This window comes from Caenorhabditis briggsae, assembly GCF_000004555.2.
Source record: "Caenorhabditis briggsae complete genome, chrI, whole genome shotgun sequence".
NCBI classification, from domain to species: Eukaryota; Metazoa; Nematoda; class Chromadorea; order Rhabditida; family Rhabditidae; genus Caenorhabditis; species Caenorhabditis briggsae.
In genome coordinates this window covers 7,464,144-7,486,294 of record NC_013489.2, presented here as the reverse complement: position 1 = coordinate 7,486,294, position 22,151 = coordinate 7,464,144, and the positions used below count along the sequence as shown (strand labels likewise).

The 22,151-nt window shown below is 40.5% G+C and overlaps 5 protein-coding genes across 5 annotated transcripts; 3 read left to right on the top strand and 2 right to left on the bottom strand.

The window, feature by feature from the left end:
- Window positions 1–812: 812 nt before the first annotated feature.
- On the bottom strand, window positions 813–3,518 carry Cbr-npp-11 (the record flags this gene model as incomplete). The annotated part of the gene is made up of 4 exons (XM_045237404.1): window positions 813–1,149; window positions 1,171–1,650; window positions 1,736–3,368; window positions 3,413–3,518. 4 exons carry the CDS (start codon window positions 3,516–3,518, stop codon window positions 813–815), a joined length of 2,556 nt encoding a protein of 851 aa, XP_045094731.1.
- Window positions 3,519–5,017: 1,499 nt separating this feature from the next.
- On the top strand, window positions 5,018–12,006 carry Cbr-ubr-1 (the record flags this gene model as incomplete). Its single annotated transcript, XM_045237401.1, has 16 exons — window positions 5,018–5,171; window positions 5,222–5,823; window positions 5,871–6,162; window positions 6,208–6,837; window positions 6,882–8,020; window positions 8,065–8,288; window positions 8,336–9,088; window positions 9,134–9,292; window positions 9,439–9,609; window positions 9,657–9,882; window positions 9,912–10,241; window positions 10,286–10,747; window positions 10,796–10,963; window positions 11,008–11,598; window positions 11,643–11,716; window positions 11,763–12,006. 16 exons carry the CDS (start codon window positions 5,018–5,020, stop codon window positions 12,004–12,006), a joined length of 6,219 nt encoding a protein of 2,072 aa, XP_045094730.1.
- A 1,689-nt stretch (window positions 12,007–13,695) lies between these two features.
- Window positions 13,696–16,901, top strand: Cbr-unc-11 (the record flags this gene model as incomplete). Its single annotated transcript, XM_045237396.1, has 9 exons — window positions 13,696–13,823; window positions 14,144–14,247; window positions 14,451–14,764; window positions 14,811–15,086; window positions 15,135–15,876; window positions 16,077–16,256; window positions 16,390–16,477; window positions 16,552–16,697; window positions 16,747–16,901. 9 exons carry the CDS (start codon window positions 13,696–13,698, stop codon window positions 16,899–16,901), a joined length of 2,133 nt encoding a protein of 710 aa, XP_045094729.1.
- An 855-nt stretch (window positions 16,902–17,756) lies between these two features.
- Window positions 17,757–18,884, top strand: CBG12007 (the record flags this gene model as incomplete). Its single annotated transcript, XM_045237393.1, has 5 exons — window positions 17,757–17,759; window positions 17,940–18,110; window positions 18,174–18,263; window positions 18,311–18,664; window positions 18,708–18,884. The coding sequence occupies 5 exons, from the start codon at window positions 17,757–17,759 to the stop codon at window positions 18,882–18,884; spliced, it is 795 nt and encodes a 264-aa protein (XP_045094728.1).
- An 81-nt stretch (window positions 18,885–18,965) lies between these two features.
- On the bottom strand, window positions 18,966–21,448 carry CBG12006 (the record flags this gene model as incomplete). The annotated part of the gene is made up of 6 exons (XM_002646253.1): window positions 18,966–19,020; window positions 19,065–19,195; window positions 19,242–19,781; window positions 20,076–20,651; window positions 20,855–21,151; window positions 21,386–21,448. The coding sequence occupies 6 exons, from the start codon at window positions 21,446–21,448 to the stop codon at window positions 18,966–18,968; spliced, it is 1,662 nt and encodes a 553-aa protein (XP_002646299.1).
- Between the last annotated feature and the right edge of the window lie 703 nt (window positions 21,449–22,151).

The window sequence follows — 22,151 nt, the reverse complement described above, 5'->3', positions numbered from 1 at the left end:
TTCCAGTAAGGAGTTTCAGCCTAAGCCTGCAATTTGAACAAGTCCTCTATTTAGCAAATGATCAACATTTAGCAAGTGAGACTATTTTAGCAAATGAGCGAGTTTAGCTTATGAGTATATTTAGCAAGTGAGCATTTAGCAAAAGATCATCAAGCTAATGAGTATTTGCCCGGAAAGTCGGAGAAAAGGAAACAAAAAACAGAGAAGAAAACACATTTCGTCTCACTTTTCCGTTTTGTTGGAAAAGATATTCAGACGAGATTTTGCACGATGGTTCACAACATCTTACTGGGATAAATCTTTGTTGAAAGAAGTAGTAGTTTGAGAATCATAAATTCAAAATTTGAAAAAAAGAACAATTCCCTTATTTAGCTGGCGACGAAATTCTAACAAAAGTAACCGACAGATTCAAGACTCAAGCAAAAATATATCCAGATTACAAACAATTCAAACTTCAAGATCTTCATTCACAAATCTCTCAAAAAATTATTATAACAGTCTGAAAAGTAAAGATTGGTGGAGAAAAAACATCGGGTTTATGGAAGCAGGATTCGAACAAAAACTGCCTTAGGCTACAGAAGTTTTCGTTCCCGGACTTGGGTGACAGCCACCGGCGCTTTTCTTCTCCAATCTTATCTTTCCAGACTGTCATAATAAGACAAAAAGAAAGAAAAATATTGATGAAAATGGTAGTAGTAAAATAACAAAAAGAGAAAGGAGAGGGAACAACGGTGTGTCAACGACTTACGGAAATGAGAGAAATGAGAATAATGAGCGAATAAAAAAAAAGACAGATGGAAGAATTTAGCTTCCTATGCTTTCGAGTCTTTCAATCGCAGGCTGTGATCATCCTTTAGTTTTACCAACTTTTCGCGAGTAACATCTGAAAAAAAGAAGGAAGTAAGATTTATGATTCTAACGGTCTCCCTCAGAATCTTACCATGTTGCCCAGAGAGATCGATCAATTTCTGCAATTGCTTCTTCATTATCAACTCAGTTTTTTCCAGTGGCGTTTCAGTTTTCGTTTTCAATACTGTAGCCTGCATGTTGTTAAGAGTCTGAGTGATCTGATCGAGATCGAAATCAGCTGATTTCATTTGAGAATCCACGTTCAACATCATTTGAGCACTGAAAGACACTACATTGCACCTAAAATATAACAAAACTTACATTTGAACTCTCTGCACATCATGACGACTAGCGAATCGACTATCCAATGGGAATTTATAATCAAGATTGGTCCAATCAGGAAGGTTCAACTTCTTTTCGAGCTCAGCAACTGTCTCTTCAATATCATTCAAAACCGACGTCATTGAACCAATATTGAAATTGAGTTTTTTGCAATTTCCACTCAACTCATCCATTTCATTGTAAAGGCCCAACACCTTTGGCTCCAGAGCGATAAGCTCCCGGTCATATGCGTTCAGTTCCAGAATTTTATTGTTGAAAACACGTTCCTGTTTCGCGATTTCAGAATGATAGCTGTTGACAACTTCTTGAAGAGCAGTGAAAAACGCTTTACTATCAGCTCCGGCAAGTCCGGCTTTGATTTCCTCTTCCGACAGAGTTTCACTTCCACTGGCTCCGATTTTCAGACTTGTATTCGTGGCCGCAGCTCCTTTCAGTCCGCCAAGACCTCCAGTTGCCCATCTGCAATCGGAATAAAAAATTTCTATAGAAATAAGTAAAAATTGTGCTCTCTAAACTTTGGAAAAACGAGAACAATCAAGCTTACCCAGATCCTTTAGCAAGTGGTGTTGAAGTTAATCCAAGTCCAAGAGCTGAAGTGGTTTCCACTGGTTTTGGTGTACTGGCCACTGGAGCAGTAGATGTAGTAGCTGGAGTTGTACTAGCGGTAGCAGTAATTGTTGTGGGAGTTTGCGTTACAGTCGATTCTAGGCCTGTAGAAGGAGCAGCAGCTGGAGCAGTACCAAACAACCCTCCAGACGTTGCAGGTGTAGAACTAGTTGCTGCACTTGTTGGTCTAGAACCGAAGAGACCAGCAGCGGGAGTGGCAGATGTGCCGGCTGCAACTGTTTTCCCGAAAAGACTACCGACTGATGCTGTAGTTGCCGGTGCTGTTACTGGAGCTGCGCTACCAAGAAGACCTCCAGATAAAGCTGGTGCAGCAGCTGAGGCAGTTGTGGTTCCAGAAGTTCCGAACAGCTTAGCAGTTGGAGCTGGTGCAGTAGCAGATGGGGTAGTTGTAGCTGCAGGAGTTCCAAACAAGTTAGCAGTTGGTGCTGATGCTACCGCGCCGGTTCCAAACAGTCCGCCACTTGAAGGCGCAGTACTAGCTACTGACGTCACACCGAACAAACCAGTACTCGCAGTTGTTGTCGGAGCTGTATTCTGTGTTGTAGTAGGAGCAGCTAGAGTAGTAGCAGAAGTGCCGAAAAGACCAATAGATGCAGAAGTCGCAGGAGTGCCGAGCAATCCTCCACTGGCGGGAGTAGCTGTTGTGGCGGATGTCGGTGTGGAAATCAAAACACCTGCTGGAGCTGCCGTAGTACCTGCCAAAGCTGAACCGAACAACGGAGTTCCTGCTGCAGAATTTCCAAAGAGTCCTCCAGTTGTTGGAGCGGCCGTAGCTGTCTTCGAGGCAGTTGCCGTTCCAAAAAGACCGAGAGTTGAAACTGGAGCCGTCCCAGCCGTCCCACTGAAAATATTAGTAGTTGGAGCTGTAGCCGCTGATGATGGCGTTGTTCCAAAAAGTCCTCCTGTTAAGGTTTGAGTAGTAGCTGGGGCTCCGAAAAGTCCTCCTGTTGTGGTTTGAGCAGTAGCTGGGGCTCCGAAAAGTCCAGTGCTAGATGTGGTAGGAGCGGTATTGGTAGGTGCACCGAACATGTTAGTAGATGCTGGTGCTCCGGTTGCATTTGTGTTACCGAAGATTCCCGATAATGGAGCAGCAGCCGACGATGATCCAAAAAGTCCGGTACTAGGAGCTGCCGAAGCTGCGGTAGTCCCTGTAGAGTTGCAGAACAAATTAGATGTTGGACCGGTCGATTTGCTTGTCGAAGAGCCGAAGAGCCCACCACCACTGGTGGGGGCAGCAGAATTGGCAGCGGCATTAGCACCAAACAGGTTAGGAGATGGGGTACTCGAACCGAACATTCCGGACGAACCGCTGGTTGTAGAGGCAGCAGAATTACTGCTTCCGAACAATCCTGTAGGAGCAGGAGCTGCTGATCCACCAAAAACTGACCCAGCTGGTTGCGCTGAAACGAAAGAATGTGAAAAATATGGAACTCTGAAAAATCCCGACAAACCAGCTTGGGCTCCAAATGAGCCAGTTCCCGTCTGTGAATTTGAACCGAACATTCCACTGCCAGCGGATGAAGTTGTTGAAGTGCCAAATATATTGGTTCCTAAAGAAGCGCATTGCGAGAATCGTGCATTTCTAATTTCTCACCTGCAGTTGAAACTGTGCTAGAGTTTCCGAAAGAAAATCCTGTGGAAGGAGTAGTTGTCGCAGCACCTCCGAAAATTGATGGTTTAGGAGCCGAGTTTCCAAACATCCTGAAAACGAAACAATAAGAGAGCGTAAAAGGTAGTCAAACATGTAGGAGAAGGAATACCTCCTCACTTGGGTTCAAGCGAGGGGGTCAGAAAGAGCGCCCCAGTAAATTTAGGAAAAATTCTAAATTCGCTGCCGAATTTCGTTGGCTGAGTTTCACAGTTTTAAATGAAGAGTGAAAAAGCGCGCCTTGCAACCAGTTGATTTTGAAGAAATAGATCATGATCTAGATCAAACCCTCGTCCAATTTAAAATTATTAAATTTCTTCTGGCCTTCGAGTTTGCTGGGGCGTGCTTTCTGACCCCCTCGCTTGAACCCCAGTGGGCCTCCTCCGAGACGAAGGAGAAAACTTATAAACGTAGATCTGAAAGAGAAAATTTAAAAAAAACGTAGATCTGAAAAATATTTAAAGAACGTAGATCTGAAAAATTTCCTGACGACTGCTTCTTGCTTCTCACTGCTTCTTGAAGGAATCAGTAAAAACGGTAACCACAAAAGTTGTCGAAGCTTTACATTGCATTCGGAGAGAATAGAGTAGAACCAAGACAAGAATTTATGTCAATGCATTTCGAAAAACGATTCGGTGGTCGCGCGAAAATGTTGGCCTAGAAAACAATACATTCAGCCAGCGGCCGCAGCGAGCACGAGGCGCTCGTCATCGTGAAAAAGAAAATCGAAGATAACTTTGCGTTACGCAGATAATTCTGGACATATATTTCAACATATTATTAAATAGCTAAGTATATATTCTGCTCTCTTCATAGACGCTTTTTATAGTTATTGTTTTTTTATGAATTTCAGATTTAAATTCAATCGATAAGGGAAATAAACAACAAAGGAAAAATATAGTATTATAGACGATTTTTCTGAAAGACACGGAGATAGGAAAACTGGATTTAAAAGATAGTTTTGACAGTTTCAGCTCATAAATAGTTAGAATTTTAATTAGGAGAGAAAAATCATTTTTGGACGCTCACAATGGTATACAGTATCAGTTTAAAGGCGCATACGTTTTCGACCAGTTTTGTCCCTCAGCGCTCGTTGTTACGGTGAAAGTTTTTTTTACTGAAAATTATTTCCTGGAAAAGTTTTGAATAATTTTCGCAGTTTTGTGTGTTTTTTAATGAACATATCATAAATGAGAATGACATAATTAACTTATTTTGAAACAAATTTGAAATATTCAGTTGTTTTTTCAAAAGACTGTGGTCTAAGGGCAGTGTTCTTTCTCCGAGGAAACACTCCGAGAAAAAGAGAACTCTAGATATTGTTTATCTCTCACCCTCTCATCGCCAGCTTTTATTTCATCACTGTCTCTCTTAGTGTTCACTGTTATCATTTCATCGCCCGCAATCGTTTTCTTGCTGTTCTCATGCTTACTATTTTCTTGCCAGCACTCCGTTATGCAGTTTTTTTCTATTTCGAATAGTCTTCAAAATATAAGTTCTTTTTTAAACACGAGCCAATTACATTTGCAATTTTTCAGTGCATTGAATGGGATGATTGTCGACCTGGTGAATTGCGTTCGACAAGAAGAATGGGGCCAAGTTCATCAATTGCTGCTCAAGCACTGGCTTGCACAAGTTCCTGAAGTCTTCGAAATCAATGCAGATATGCCTTGGGACAATAGTGGAATTAACGAAAGATTGTTGGGTGAGTTTCTCTCAGATCAGGCACTAATACCGTTGAGTTCAAAACTTCAGGTGCCCCTGGCGAATTGTTATTCTCACCATTAGTTAGCGCTTTCTTGTTGGATGTTCACAATACCAAAAGTAGTCTGGAAACTATGAATGAACTCGCTGGTGTCGATCCTGCAAAAGGTGCGAAAATCTGTGGTCATGTATTCAAAAATGGCGAGCTGACGTATACATGTCTCGACTGTGCTACTGATGGAACATGTGTAATGTGTCTACAATGCTTCGAAGTTTCGATTCACAAAGCGCACAAATACAAAGTGAGTGTTTTGTATATATGGTTGATATTGAAACAAACAACGTTTAAGATGCATTCCTCGTCAGGATCTGGTTACTGCGACTGTGGAGACAAAGATGCTTGGCTTGAAGGATACGCATGTGCTAATCACGAGAAGAAGGAAGAGGAAGAAGCAGCAGTACTAGCTCCAGAGTTGAGAAACCGCTGTGAGCAATTAGTAGAAATCATTCTTCATTTTGCTTTATCGTTGATCACTCATAAAGATGATCTCACACTACCCGAAGCGTTTGAGGAGTTCAAACCCGAAGTTCCAGTTGACTCTCAGCAGTTTCTGACTGTTCTTTATAATGATGAAACACATACGTACGAGTCGGTGAGTTTCCACTCGATGTGAAAAAACCAGTAAAATTGTAATTTTAGGTTATCAAAGTGCTTGAGCTATATATTCATTGCACTAAAGATCAAGCGATGCTAGTAGCGACAATAGTTGATCGAGAAGGTAGAAGTGCTGTAAAATTAGGTAATAAAGTGGACTGCACTAAGGCCAAAGAGGATGTGCAGAAAAAGACGTCACGAGATTCGTTAAGCATTCGGAGAGCATCAACTCATCACTTACCACTTAGTGTGAAAGTCATGGATACAATGCTATTCTCACTCCAGAGTTTCTCTATATCTCTTTTAACATGGCTCAATGCACAAATGGAAGTTTTCCGTATGTTTACCCGTTAACAGGTTTTCATTGCGAAACTGTTTTCAGCTCCCCTGCGTGAAATCGTTGGAGAGATTCTGTTGACTTCAAAATTCGAGCTGAAGAAAGACTACGTTAAAAAACAATCAAAGTCTGAAGAAGGATTGATAGCTCAAATAGTTCAAAATGTCCGAGACGGGATGGATGCTGATGATGAAGCAGAGTTGATTCAACTTGTAAATGACGGAATAGATGCCGGAGAAATTATAGCAGAAGTGGAGGACGAGCAAATGGAAGTTGATGCAGATGACGATGAAGAAATCGTTCGTGCACTGACAGCCGGCATTGAGCAACAAGGGCCTTCTCGAGAGTCCACCACATTCACTATTCTTGAGAACATTCTCCTGCAAGATACACAAATGTGGAAGGCTGGGAGGTGCATCCTGCATCAACTTCTCATGAGAACAGTCTTCATGATTTACGAACAGAAAGTCCGATTTGCCAAAGTTTTCATGCAACACTACAATGAAATTTATGAAGATTTCGTCAAAGATGACCATGAGATGGAAGTGTCTGTTGTTGGTCTGTCAGTACAATTCATGACTGTTCCAAGTCTTGCGCGAAAATTAGTCGCCGAGGATGAAGCACTAAGTGTGATTTCGAATGCGATTCGTTTACAAACCAATAAATATATCAGTCGTAAGTTTTTTTTAGAAAGACATGGTTCATCATACACTTTATAGGCGGATCAACAAATATGAGCGAAATCGGACGATTCGATTTTACAAGTAGATCGTTCCCTGCCGATTTGAGAAGAGCACTTCAAATCACTAGAGATTTGGCTTATATTTTGAATGCGATTCCATCTGATGCTGATTGGACTCGAGAGCTCATCGAGGGATTTGTCAAAGGATTCACAGATTTTCTGGTATTCCTTCAACATCTTCAAGGAATGGATGAAGTCAAGCGACAGGCAGTGGAGCATCAAGTATGGGAATCTGAATGGGAGACTGCTTTCAATATTTTGTTACGATTGAAGGATGCAATCGCACTCGTTATTTCGTGGGCTGAGAGCAATGTGAGTGATTTTGTTCGGTTTTATTTATCGTTCAAAGTTTATCATTTTCAGGAAGAAGTTCACAATAGGCTGCTACTGATGTGCCTAGAACTGATGAATAAAATGCCACCAGTTTATACGAAAACGAGTGAAGACTCGAGTGGGCTTACTGTCACCATCAATGGAGAATCTAGTACAATCACTCATTTTGATGTTCTGAAATCTGCCACCTCCATTCACCAACCAGTCGTTCGAATTATAGCTGGACTTTTCACTGCTAAGGATCACGCAATGTTTTTGAAGACAAGTAAGCCCGGCACTGAGCTTCAAGAGAAAATCAGATCGCTTCTTCAATCGAATGAAGATACTAATCTCTACGAATTAGCTCTTCGTGTTCTTGTGCTGTGTGCTCAGACGAACGCATCACTGTGGAGAAGGAATGGATTCTCGTTGGTCAATCAAATTCATAACTACTTCTCTCCTCTTTGCCGAAGTGAAATGTTTGATCGAGATGTTTTGATGATGCAAGTTGGAGCAGCATTGACGCCTCCATTGAAATTCATCATCCATCTTCTTCATCGTTTCCGACTTGACAAATGGGCAACAACCGAATTTGAACAGGATAAAGCAGCAGCGGCACAGACGAAACCAGAATCTGAAGACTTGAGCAAAACTATGGTTTTGATCGCCGAAGAGTTTTTCCAATGTCTTATTCTGATTTTCTCTGAACGATACACTTATGGTGTTGGGAAAACGAATCCGTTGGATGGATTGAAACGCGAAGTTGTTCACATTCTCTGCACTGGCTCCCATACATTCAGTCATGTCAGTAAAATCCGCGTCATACTATAAAAATTAATTTTTTACAGATCCAGCAAAAAGTATCACACGATAACAACACAAAAAGAGTTTCCCTTCATGAAGCCGTGAATCAAGTAGCCGATTTCCGGAAACCTTTATCTACTTCCGCTGGACAATTCCATTGCAAAGAGTCATGTCTTCCTATGTACTCCCCATTCTTCATGCATTATTCGAAAAGTGATCAATCCGCTGCAGAACAGTGCCAAGCAAGAGTTAGAGCTAAAATGGACAGGTAACCAGATGGTTTAAAAATAATATTTAAATATTTGATAGTTTCAGAGTGACTCGATCCTGCTTCCCAAATCCTCTGCCCGATTATCTACCATTTTTTGAAAATTTGCCTCTGATTCTCAAATCAAACATGCTCATCCACGTCTTCAAGCTTGTTATCGACAGAACCACTCGAAGAAGTCGGTTCTCGAGCGATCGCGTCTTTCACAAAGTTCTATATCTCATTGGAATTGCATTAAACGAAGAGGAGAAAGATCCAGATTTTGGTTTCACTCACAAGGCAGAAGAGAATGTCGGTCTGTTAGGAATGCTGGAAGGTCTTCTAGGCAAACAGGAGGCATCTATTTGTCCAGCTCTCCTCGAAGTTACTGTTGAAAAATATCGAAAACTTTTGAAACGAAACAGTGGACCACCAGAACCAGTTATTGTTGAAACACATCCAATGTCTACAGCAGAGGAGTTGAAAGCCAAACGACAAGCGAAGGCTGCTGAAATGCGACAGAAGGCGATGGCTAAAATGTCAAGCATGCAGTCAAAGTTTATGAAAAAAATTGAAGTGGATGAATCGAAGGATGAAACTCATGTAAAAACAGAAGGAGCTATTAAACCAGAAGATTGTGACAACAAGGACGAAGATATTGTGAAACAAATTGGCCACGATTTCCCGGTTTGCATTGGTATCAATAAATGGCAAACTGAAATTGAGAAACCAAGGATATTGACATGTATTTTATGCCAAGAAGATGAAGTTATTGCTCCACAATTGGGAAAACCGATGGTTTGTGCAGCTTTTATCCAACAGTAAGTAATTACGCCTAAAACTGATTGTTAACTTCTCTATCACAGATCTCAACTGTTCACTCATAAAAACCAGAAAGGAGAGCTTATGACTGCATCTAGTGGAGCCATTTCAACTCGCGATCTCCTGACGGCTCCAGCTACTCTCCAATACGGTGTGGACGCTTCGACATGTTCACACAGCATGCATTATGAATGCTACAAAAGGTAAATATGCACATCAGCAGCACCTTACAAAATTCAGTTACACTCACCGATCACTACCCTCTAGCACATTTTGTTGAGTTCGAATCACTACAAATGAATATTTGCGCACACACACTTACCCTTCTAACCTTCCTTTTTTATCACAGCTTGCCCGAATCACATCCATCTCCCGATAGTTCGAGAGCTCGCCAAGTTGCTCCCCATCCTCACAAAATGGTGGATACGGAGAGTGGCGAATTTCAATGTCCGTTGTGTAAGAGACTCTGGAATGCTGCCATACCCATCCTGCCAGCTTATCAGTTGACAAATCAAATTGGGTATGAACCTCCTATATTACTTCGGAATAGTGATTGTGTCATTCCAGATTTTCGACTGTTTCTGGAGCTGCTAATGAGAACTTCGAGGTTTGGGTCGCAAGAGTCAAACGGAGCTTGGAAATGCCTCTGAGTTCGGAATCTGTCACCAAGAAAGGACATAGCAGAAAGCGATCACACTCGGAGCGATCGTTGCTTGATCTCGAGAAGCTTTCCCAAACAAGCAAAGAATCGGATGGTTCGCCTAAATATTCATACAATGCGACTCATACTGATGCAAGTAGCACAACTCAATTGCCAACAAGACGCCTACAGAATCGAAAATTATCATGAATTCGCCTCCGTCGGCTGACGATGCTGATTTTTACAACGAGTTGGCTGCTCTCTTTGTGGATCCCGAAACCAACAACACCAATTCACCGACAGCAACGCCTACTCCTGCAGGGGAATCGAATCCACGAAGCAGTGAATCAACTTCAAGTGAAGCTGTGAAAAAACCGTTGAGCAGTCAAATTCAACACGCTATTCACACTCTCATTCGACCATTCCCATCAATGTCAAAGAGTAAAATATGTTCAACTGCATTCGACGGTTTTGAAGAACCAATTAAAGATCTCGGAAAGAATATGATCAAGGTAGGCTTATTAATACAAGGGTTCTTTTTATTCATATGTTACAGTATCGTCGTCGCGGGAACGAGAGCAAAGTAAATTTCATTGAGAAGCATCTGAAAGGATATGCGATTTCGACAGTGACATGGCAGAGTGCTGCGCACGTCGCCAGAGCCATTTCTTCCTATTTGTACTATGACAAGAAGCCACTTTTCGGAGCATTAAACACCCGCCAGAGAGATTGTATGTCTGCTATGAGTCGGCTCTGTGCATCACTCTCGCATAATATGCAATTCCTTCTTCATGCTGTTTCTGATATGCTCCGCGTTTTATTGTGCGATCCACCAACAGCCAAAGTCACTCAAACGCTGGGATCACCTTTGTTTGGAACGTCATCTTCATCTGCGAACCCATCATCAACCCCGCATTCAGGAACGAACTTTGCATTTTTTGTACAGCTTTTCAACCCGGCTGGTCCCAGAAAAAATGTCAACCTGAATATTCTGCAAGTAGATATTCTGAGTTTAGCGGTAAGATTTGAAAAAACAACTTAGTTAGTACACTCAACATTTTCTCAGATTTCATTGATGATGACTATTGGGTGGACATGGAACAACGGTGTTCAGTCAATGAGCAACACATCAACAAAAGCGACGACCCATCAAAAGTCTCGTTTGCTCACCCCAGATGGATCTGTCGATGAGGCATATGTACTCCGTCTTGCACTACTGGCACACTATTTCCAGGTTTTTATTAACTTTTTGGATTTTTAATTTTTCTCCGTTTTCAGATTTTTGCAACGCATGATGAATCTGATGGGGAAGATGCTAATATGGATGATGGTAGTGAAATTCATTCCAATCTCGATCCGGCTATCATTGAGATAATGGTGAAGCTCTACTCGATTTGCCACCCCGATGATCAGCCATTGAGACGCGTGGATGTTTTGTGGAAAAAGTTAGAAGAAGGAGCGCATTCTCTTCTCCGTCCCGTAGCTCTTCTATACCATTACATCACACTTGTTGATCCGCCAGAGGCATTGAAAGATCCATCCATTCACAGCGCAGAAGCATTGTTCCGCTATGTTGGTCTTCCTTCAAAGATTGAAGAGCATATTCAAGGAAGTCTCGTTGAGTCATTGTTTGTGATGTGGTCTTTGGCTATTCCAAAAGATGATCATCTGCTTCGAGAACTCGTGGTTCAACCAGTCAAACCGAATCTACTGGTTGATTTGCCAGACCGATATAGTCAACTTATCAATAGAGTCGCATCATTCAAATGTCCAACTATTCCGATTGAAGAATCAACATCGAATGTTCCTACTTTATGCCTAGTTTGTGGAACAATATTATGCTCTCAAGCGTATTGTTGTCAGAAAATCGTAAGTTTTTGATGGATTTAATATTTTAAATAAACTTAATTCAGGTAAACAAGCAATCTTACGGAGCGTGCAGATATCACATGTCACAATGTTCCGGGTCAGTAGGAATGTTCTTGCGGTATGATGACCTTTTTCGAAGTTGTATTCTTTATTACGTTTTTTAGCGTTCGAGACTGCAGTCTTGTTTTAATGACTACCAGAAAACGAGGTTGCTTCCGTCCTGCACCATACGTTGATGAGTTTGGAGAGGTGGATCAAGGCTTTCGACGTGGAAATCCTCTGCATCTGAATCCTGAGCTCTATCAAAAGTTGAAATCATTGTGGCTTCAGCAAGGAATCACAGAAGAAGTTGTGAATTACAATGAGATCGACTACCGCAATGTTCAATACGATTGGGCTCACTTCTAGTATCTTCGCGAATATCGTACGATCCCGTTTTTTTTCTTTCCTGTTGTCAACCATAATTTGAATTGTATGGGTTAAAAATGTTTCAATTAGTTCCCCTAGTGTGCTGTTCTTTCTAGTTTTCTGTCAATCTTCTCCTTTCATATCCATATTCAACTTTTTGTTCTTGTTTCGATTCGAACCTAGTGCAGTTTTTTTTGCGTTTATTTAATTGATAAATGTAAAGTGGCTTTTAATTAAAATCAACCAATCTGGCATTCGTCAATGTGAACATCAAAATGTGTTAAAACCAAAAAAATTCGAGTCATTAATCTACACAGTTGTATTTGTAAATTTTCTGTATGCACCCGCCCCCAAGTTTAAAATTCAATTTTTGTTTTGTTTTTGTAATCAAACTAAATAAAATATTTGAAACCAATTCGTTTTCACAGTTTTCGCTGCTTCGGTTTTTCGGAAAAAGAAAACCAAAAGCTCAGTATGACGTCATCTATGTCGAAGAGTCTTCTTAGGTTGCAAGCTTTTTCGGGCCACGGAGCACTCTTCCAAAGGCTTGCCGCACACACATTGTTGGTGGGCGCCGAATAAAATATGCCCCACATCGGTGGAAAAAGGTCCCCTCAAAAAATCTTTTTAGTGTGTATTTAAATATGATTTTTATAAATGTTTATGGCCTTCTAATATTTAACCTCAAAAAGTATCACTGTCAAGAATTATTTAATTTTATCCATGAAGGCTTTTGTTGTTTTTAGAAGTACCGCGCAGACGAAAAAATCCTTAAGCCAGTGAATCAGCAATAACGTTTCATAATCACTGTTTGGTTTGTTTATACGCCTCTTCGATTTCTCGATCATTGAAAGCTTCGATCAAATATCATATTCCAATAATGTTTATTTCACTTCTGAATATGTGCTAGTAGTCTACTTCCGCTCCCCTTCCTCACTTTTCCATCAGAATCGAATCCCTCGATGGCGTCGTCCCCGCCATTTGTTCTCTGAGTCTCTCCCTCTCGTTCAATCTCTCATCTCGGTCCCCGTATTTTCCCGAGGAAAAGAGAGAAAGAGAAGAGACTACTGCGCGGCGGCACTAGCTGTGGACACCCTCTCCCTACTTCTCTCCATCGATTTTCACTGGTTCGTCAAGCCTCGTCGCCAACACAACTTCTTTCTTTTTTTCCACCCGCACACAGCTTCTTCTTTCCTTTCCTCTTATTTGCCTTTTCTTGCCTACTTTTTTTGAGCTTCCCTCGAAAAAAGCGGGATTTACCACCTAGTGATTTTTTGTCGAATTCCGTTTTTTTAATGATCATTTTTGGCTTTCAAGTTCAAAGTTTATATCGGAATATCAGCCATCTAAAAGACAACATTTCAATTAAAATTAAAAATTATATTTTGTTTTTCAAATTTTGCAAAGATATTGTTTCTTTTCAAAGTTTTCATGGCCTTCTGGCTTTGTTGCTCGAGCAATTTCTCACAAAATCAGCGAAAAATGCGCGGAAATTCTCCCTGTACAGTAATCAAAGGCGCATACCTAAATCGTCTCTCATGTTTAGTCTCACAACGATTACCGTATCAAATAGTAATTTCTAATAATCAATATCAATGCGCTTGTGAAACTCGATCAGATGTTCTTAACCAAGAAAAAAGTTGACAATCAATAAACATTTCACCAATCTTTTTCTCTCTGACGCATCGAATGCACCTAATTTTGTTTGCTTACTGCAGGTATACTGGCGCCAACCTCCTGCTCGACATGCAGACTATCGAGAAAGCGCTGCATCAACCGATGCCTTTCACGACTGGCGGCCAAACTATTTCTGACCGGTGAGTTATGTTTTCGAAAATTGAATAAGTGTAATTATAATCATGGATAGAGATAATTCCCTCGCATAATAGTCTTCGTCAGGCATGTTCAAGATTCACCATCAGTTCAAAAAATGTTCCCACCAATTCGAACAACATAATAATTTTACAATTTTTTTTAAATTTTATGCCAGGAAAAATATGCTGATTTTTTAATTGGGAATATAATATTAGTGTGGGTCGTCTTCCTGAATTATACAGAATCAACACAAAAGAATGTGAACATGAATTGACGCTGATAAATAGACACTGGGTTTCTGTCATATAAAAAAGTGATTCAGATTGACTGCGGCTAAGCATTCTTTGGCAGGAAGTCAACTTGGAAAGACAATATGCAAAGCGACTACGGAAGAAGTTATGGCTCCGAAGAAAAAACATCTTGACTGTAAGTGTGATGAATTATAACGAATTACATAAAAACCTTTTCGATCGAAAGTGCTCATGAACATATTCATCTCTAGAACCGTTTTGGGGAGGTCTCAAACACAGCCCTTTCAAGTAGAAATGACAAGGCACCTATACAAAAAATTAATCCATTCAAAAAAATTGTGTAAATCCATCAGTTGTAACACAGAATGTCTATTTCAGACCTTCTTCATTGTACCAACGAGCCAAATGTTTCGATTCCTTCCATGGCTAATCTTTTGATCGAGAGGACTCAAAATCCGAATTGGACTGTGGTTTACAAGGCACTGATAACCATTCATAACATCATGTGCTACGGAAACGAACGTTTTTCGCAGTACTTGGCTTCTTGCAATACTACTTTCAACTTGACGGCATTCGTCGACAAGAGTGGAGGAGCCGGTGGATATGATATGTCGACGCATGTTAGACGATATGCTAAATATATCGGAGAAAAGATAAACACATACCGTATGTGTGCCTTTGATTTCTGCAAGGTTAGTATCACATGAACTCTTGCCACCGAACCTTTCCCATTTTCAGGTCAAACGTGGTCGTGAAGATGGTCTTCTGCGTACGATGCATACGGACAAGTTGCTCAAAACTATCCCCATCTTGCAAAACCAGATTGATGCCCTTCTGGAGTTCTCTGTGAGCAGTTCAGAGTTGAACAACGGAGTCATTAACTGTTCATTTATTCTTCTTTTCCGTGATCTCATCCGTCTTTTCGCTTGTTACAACGATGGAATAATCAATGTTCTCGAAAAATATTTTGACATGAATAAGAAACAGTGTCGTGATGCTTTAGACACCTACAAGGTAAGTACTTAATATTTAATTTAAATAGTATATGAAACAATTTTACAGTCGTTCCTCACTCGCCTCGATAAAGTTGCTGAGTTCCTCCGCGTGGCTGAATCAGTTGGAATTGACCGTGGAGAGATTCCAGACCTAACTCGTGCTCCAGCCAGTCTCCTGGAAGCCCTCGAGGCTCATCTGATCCACCTTGAAGGTGGAAAAGCTCCACCACCATCACAACAACAGGCTGCGCAACAACAATTTGCTGGTGGATTTGGTTTCTCACAACCGCAACCAACTCTTGGCGACGCCGAAAGACAAAGATATATCGAACTGGAGCAAGAACGCTTAAGGCAATTCAAAGATCAGAAAAAGACTATTAACTCAGCGAATCCATTTGCGAATGACGTAGCAGCCGGTCCCGCACCGCCAACGACTCAACCGGATCTTCTTGATATGTTCCAGGCATCTGCAGCTCCAGCCGCCGCTTCTGCTCCAATTGATGCTACTAATCCTTTCGGAAGCTTCCCAGCTCAGAATACGTTCCCGGCTACTAATGGTAAGATCACACCAAATTATCAAGAGTCAAAAAAATGTTTGATGAAATTTCGAAAAAACAGTGAAAATGGTTTTTTCTATAAGTACGATCCCATATGTTACCGCTTTACTCTCTTCCTCTGTTTCTCTCGGCCCACTCCATATGTTATAGCGCCTCACGGAACTCCGTTCGGGGTACCACCTGGCCATTCATCGGCTCCATTCTATGCTAATATTCAACAGCAACCTCCAATTCAGTCTCAGCCAACGAATGGTAAGTGACCGGACATTCTGTGATGTGAACCTCGTTGTCACGACGCTTGTATGTGCTCCCTGCTTGCATTAATATGGAAGAAAACTGAGCTATTAACATACATCAGTTTTTCCTTGTGGTCGTTTCTTCTGTCGTGATTCGGTATCTTCGTTGTAACTCCGGCATCCCGACAATTTCGGATCAAGAAACTATGATTTAAGAGCCAGAAAATCCGTTCGTTACTGCTCACCAACCGATGCACCACAATGCTCCACCAGTTCCTCCCCCACCTTCTTCAGCCTCAGTTGCTGCGGCTCACGTTCCACAATCTCCTCCGCCAGGATCAGCTCATAACCCATTCGCTGATCCGGGAGCGCAAGCGCATCTTTTTGGGGGTCCAGGTGAACAGAATTTAAGAACATGTGTAATATCGACTTTCGAAATAAAACGAGCAACTTTTTCAATTTCTTATGTGTGACTTTTCGACTAACATCATCATTATGAATCTTTATCAAAACTGTGCTCATTTTTCAGGGCATGGAGCAACTCCATTCGGATATCCAGCATCTCATCCCGATGATCTCGCTCGCATGACTGCTCAAATGTCACTCAACCAACAGGGGTAATTTTTCAAGCTTTCTTTATTTCTAATATTTAGAGTTCGTTAATGCTTCAATAAACTGTGAATGTTTTCAGCGTTCCGGCTGGCTGGAATACCACAACAGCAGCTGTTTCTAGCAACCCATTCGGTGCTGCCGCTGCTCCGCCAATGTACACTGCTCCAATGGGAATGTATCAACAACAAACGTATGGTGCTCAACCGATGTGGAATCCAGCTATGGGTTTGTTTTTCTTAAAGTTAAGTATAAGTCATTAAACTTATCTTTCTAGCACCGTATGGCCAACAATATGCTTTCGGACAGCCAGCCCAACTGCCACCTCAACAACAACAGACAATTCAGATGGTTCATCAAGCAATGGCTGCCAAAAATGCTGCACAAGCTCAACAGGCTCAAGCTTCTTCGAATGATCCGTTTGGATTATAACGGAAAATATAACACTTCCTATACATTCCCAGTTGCTTCTTCGAGTATGTAAAAATAATATAGCGTTCCTGTTTCTCACTGAATTACATGATTAGTTCATGCAATCTAATCAATTAGAAAAACCCAGGTACCACGAATTGCAATCACTTATAGTATTTTGCCTTTTTTCTACCAAAACCCTTCAACCCAGCTTGTCATAATTTATTTTCATTAAATACACTTTTTAGCAATGTTCCGCCTTTCTCGTTTGGCCAAAAAATTGTGAGATCAGTGATGTTTTTTCTTCATCTCTATCTCTCCAACTTCTGCGTCTCATGTGGCATTTCCCTTCACCCAGTGTCCAGTCATTTTAGCAGAAACATCACTTGTTTTCTTGATGTCTTTTGATATAGTTTATTTATTTGCCCATAATTTCTATGTCTATTTAATTTTTCGCCGACTCCCACAGCAATCCGTGTTTCATAGCAATAAATTATTCTCCTGTATTATACTGTTGTTATAACTTTTTCTCACTATTTGCGATTTTCTATAGATAGAGTTTTTCGAAACGATAGCCGTTCGTAGATCTTCGATTACCCCAATATCATTTTCAAAAGATAATTCAATAAACGATCTATTTTTGAATTACAGTAGGCTTCGCACCAAGAAGCATGGCGAGGCTGGCGGTAAGTCTCGTTTTTCAAAAATTCCGGAGTTTCATTTTGCTATAGACTATATTTAGCCTATAGTATTATTCTGGTACAAAAAAGGACACTCCACCGATTCCGAGGAATCGGTTCCTCGGAGACAACCCCTTTCTCGGAATCGGTGGAATGTCCAAAAAAGTCGGAGCTGTGGAAGAGAAACGCCGTCTTGATGGCTGTGGCCGAAGATGCCACAACGACAACTACAGTAACCTAATAATGTTTCGTAAAACCACGAAACGACAGCTTCAAGAATATGCATGTAATTTTGCTTTTTTTCTGAACAAAAATAATGGTTAGGATCCGAATGGTTCTTCTTTGGGGCAAAAAATTCCAAACATAGAATTAATTTTAGGTGAGGCCATCTGCTGCTCTGCTGGAGGTATTTTCCTCATGGAAAGGAGGAGCAATTCAGGTTCAGAACAATGTCAAATTGAAAACAAGACTCGATATCATACTAAACCGTCCAGAGAAGAAGAATTGTCTATCTGGAGAGATGATGAAACAATTTGGACAGCAAGTAGAGGTATAACTCAAAAATTTAACTCAAACATTTTAAATTAATTCATCCCAAACCAAAAGTTTTCAGAAGTTCTCAAATGAGGAAAATGCAGTAATCGTTGTATCTGGAGTTGGAAAATCATTTTGCTCAGGAGCAGATCTAGGACTTATCAAAGATGTAAGATGGATTTATTCCTGATCCTCTTTCATTTATCCAATTTTCAGATTTCTGATCAGAAACTTGGTGTTGATATGTTCGAATATATGTCATCCATTCTCTCCCTTCTTCACTTTTCTCCAGCCATTTCGATAGCTAAAATTCATGGACATGCTCTCGGAGGAGCCACTGAAATCTGCTCAGCGACTGACATTCGTATTGCACATTCCACTTCAAAAATTGCATTTTTTCAATCTAAAATGGGCATTGTCCCATCGTGGGGAGGTGCTGAGTATTTGGAAAAAATAATGGGAAGAGGAAAAGCACTGGCAGCAATGGGAAGAGCTAACGTTATGTCGGCAGAAGAAGCAAAGAAACAGGGTTATGTTGATTTTGTATTCGAAACGGATGAAGAAGCAGATGTAAGAAATGAACGATACCGTACTCTGTAATTTCCTTTTTCAGAGCTTCATCAATCAGATTGCTAGTAGCGGTTTGGCAGTGACTAAAGCTCAGAAAGCAATGCTCAATGCTGTTAAAAAAGGAAAAGAAGAACAGAAAACGATATTACAACAAGTCTGGAACGGCGAAACTCATCGGAAAGCTTTACAGAAGCAATTAGATGCAGTCGTCAAAAAATGATTGTTTTTTTAACAAAAATAGTGAAACAATAAATACCAAAACATTCATTTTTATACAATAAATTCAAGTGAACACTCAATTTTACTTCTCAATGGTGTGACTGACAGTTTTGTTTCCAGCTTTTTGTCCCGCAGCTCTGAAATTTGAGAATACAAAAAATGGAATTTGGAAAAATCTTACTTTTTCTTTTTATTGGCTTTATTCTTGGTGTCTCTGGAAGACTCAGAAGCCTTGCGAGGAGTGGATCCACCAGTCACAGAGGCCATCACTGAGCGGTTGACATCCGAAGTTTTGGTGAAGCGTTCCGATTTCTGAAAATGATATGCGATTGAAAAAAAGAACCAGAACATTTCTCACTTCAGCCATTGTGCTAATCGCAGCTGCATTGTGCATATCGTTGATGATTGGTTCAATGAACCGGACGACATCATCCATGACAACACGTCTTTTCGGGTCCACAACAAAGATCTTCTCATGAATGAATGATCGGAATTTTTCCGGACAAGAATCGGGCATAATCAGATGTCTTCCAAAAACGACGTTCTTTTTAGTTTCGGTGTTGGTAACACCATCCCATGGCTCTTCTCCTTCCGAGAATATCTCATAACACATGACTCCAAAACTGTAGACATCCGTTTTCGGTGTGAAGTAGAGAGTAGTGATGGTTTCGGGAGCAAGCCACTTGATTGGAAGTTTTTGCGAAGCACACAATTTGAATTGATTCCCAATCACAGAAAGTCCGAAATCAGAGAGTTTGACTACTTTGTCAATCGAGTAGAGGCAGTTTCTAGCAGCAATGTCTCGATGGATACAGTGGTTGGCATGAAGGTACTGTAGTCCTTGAGCTGCACCAAGACACATTCCAACAAGCTCCAGTTTACTGACATTCTTGTTCTTCTGAAATCAAAAATAGATTGGATTACTGTAGTTAGAAGTTTTCAAATATGATATTAATATATGAAATTTCGCATTATTATTCCAACGTGTCCACTCAGTCGCCGTTGAGCCGCCTATCGTCTGTTTAAAATCGATATATTTCATTTCTTATAAAAAACTATAGTTATTCTGACAATAATCTCATAAAATAATAACTTCTTCTGCTTTTGAGTGGCTCGCCGATGGATCTTCGTTGGGTGCAAAGACATAAAGCCTTACATACGGAATTAGGGGAATGTTGTTAGTAAAGATTACCTGAAGATATGTGTTGAGAGCTCCTCCATTGACCAATTCCAAAAGGATGTACAATGGTTGCTCAACAACAGCAACTCCGAAGAATCGAACCACATTCTTATGCTTGAAATTTCTCATCAATCTAGCCTCATTCATCATTTCTCTGATCTTCAATTTGTTCAACTCTCCTCCTTTCACCATTTTCACTGCAGCATCCAATTTCCTTCCCTTTCTTTGCAAAACGCCTTTTCTGACTTCTCCAAAAGCTCCTTCTCCCAGTTTGTCGCCCAACTTCACTGCCGAATGTCTGTACTCCCATTTTTGCAACTCAATCGGAGTCTTCAAAAAACGGTTTTCCTTCGTTTCCGATGTATTGGAGACGTGATGATTGGCTAGAAGAGCTTCAATAGTCGGAAAAGAGTGGCCTCCTTTGATTGCATACGCTCCATCATAACGACGAATCACCAAATTGCGCATCTTCCGTTCACCAGGGTTTTCGGACTTTGCATCTTTCGTGTCTCCTTCAGTTCCAACACGATCCGAAGAGCAGACGGACAAGACAATGTCTCTTTTGATTCCAAGGTTTCCGTCCTTTCTCTGAATTCATTTTAATAACTAAAACATCTCCCAGATACCATATTGTCTCACACAAACCGTCAACTTCGAGCTCAATTATCTTGATTCCAGTGAAAAGTATAATAATTTTATCAGTTGACAATTTTTTGGTATCTTTTATTTGGTATCAAGATAATTGAGCTTGAAGTTGGTTGGGCTTCTATTCGAGGAAATACTGTACATACCGTTGTTATCTCGGTCACACGAATCAAGTAGTCTCCCTCGTTTCGAATAATGACTCCCAGATCATCGCGAGGAAGAAATCCATGATAAAAAGGCATTGCCTGAAGACTCTTGTACAACTCCTCATCATTAACAACATCTTTATCAATGTAAGTGGACTTGTTAATAACCGATTCATCCTTTCTTTCACTACATTTGTCTTCCTTTTTATCACTCCCTTTCTCATCACTGACTGCTGCAGTCATCTCCTGACGTCTATCTTGAACTGCAGTCATCTCCTGACGTCTATCTTGAATGTCCTGGAAATCTCATCAGAATATCACAAACCAGCAAGCTGGTGTGCCTTCGGCGCGTTTCAATCTAGATTTTTTACTGGTTCGTTGTTTTGCATCTCACGTTTTCTTAAAGGTCACGTATCTATACTTATTATCTATACTTAGCTTTTCAAAATAGGAAAGCATGACACCAGGACCAACAGAAGTTTCTAACGTTTTATATATAAGGAAGATGATTATCTTTTCTCAAAAACTCACTTCCGTGGTTCCTTCTGAACTTGATCGTTTGTTGATACTAGAATCAATGTTTGGATGACTCATTATCTTATTCCTCGCAACCCAATGAGAACTGATTTGAGAACTTGCTATGCGCTCGCGGGTTTTGATTCCAAGCTGGATTTTCTTATCAGTTGACCTAATCTCTTATCAGCTGTCCTAATCTAGTGTCACGGAAAAAATCAGCGTGACACAATTTTCCAAAAAAAAAAAACAAAGTTGAATGCCCCTTGGTGTGTAGATACGGTTCACGAATCTATTCAGGACAGTTTACGTTATAAATAAGTAGGTTGAATGTTTCGAATTCAATCTCTCAAAGGTAAGTACAACCTGAACCAGATGTCTGAACAAATTTTAAATACCACAATTTGAGTAAATTATCGGAAACAACTTGGAATAAGGAAACATTAGGAAACATGAGGTACGGCAATTTTTTAAAAACAATTTCTAACGAATTGTTAAGGTTTGATAATTCAAAATGTGTACATATAAAAACTGTTCTTGGCTGTTGAGCCAAATTTAGAAGTCTCCTCTCAATCGAAGTTCTAATTTTACAGCACGCTAAACTGATTCAAACTAACTGATGGTTTTTAGAAAATGAGAATTAAGAAATTCGGAAGTTCAAATACCGTAAAACCTCTAATAGAACGACACCCGGATCGTCCACTTTGAGCCTATATATCTCATTTCTTTTAAAAGATATCAAAAAGTGGTTAACTAGTAAAATGTTTATCAGAATTCCACCACA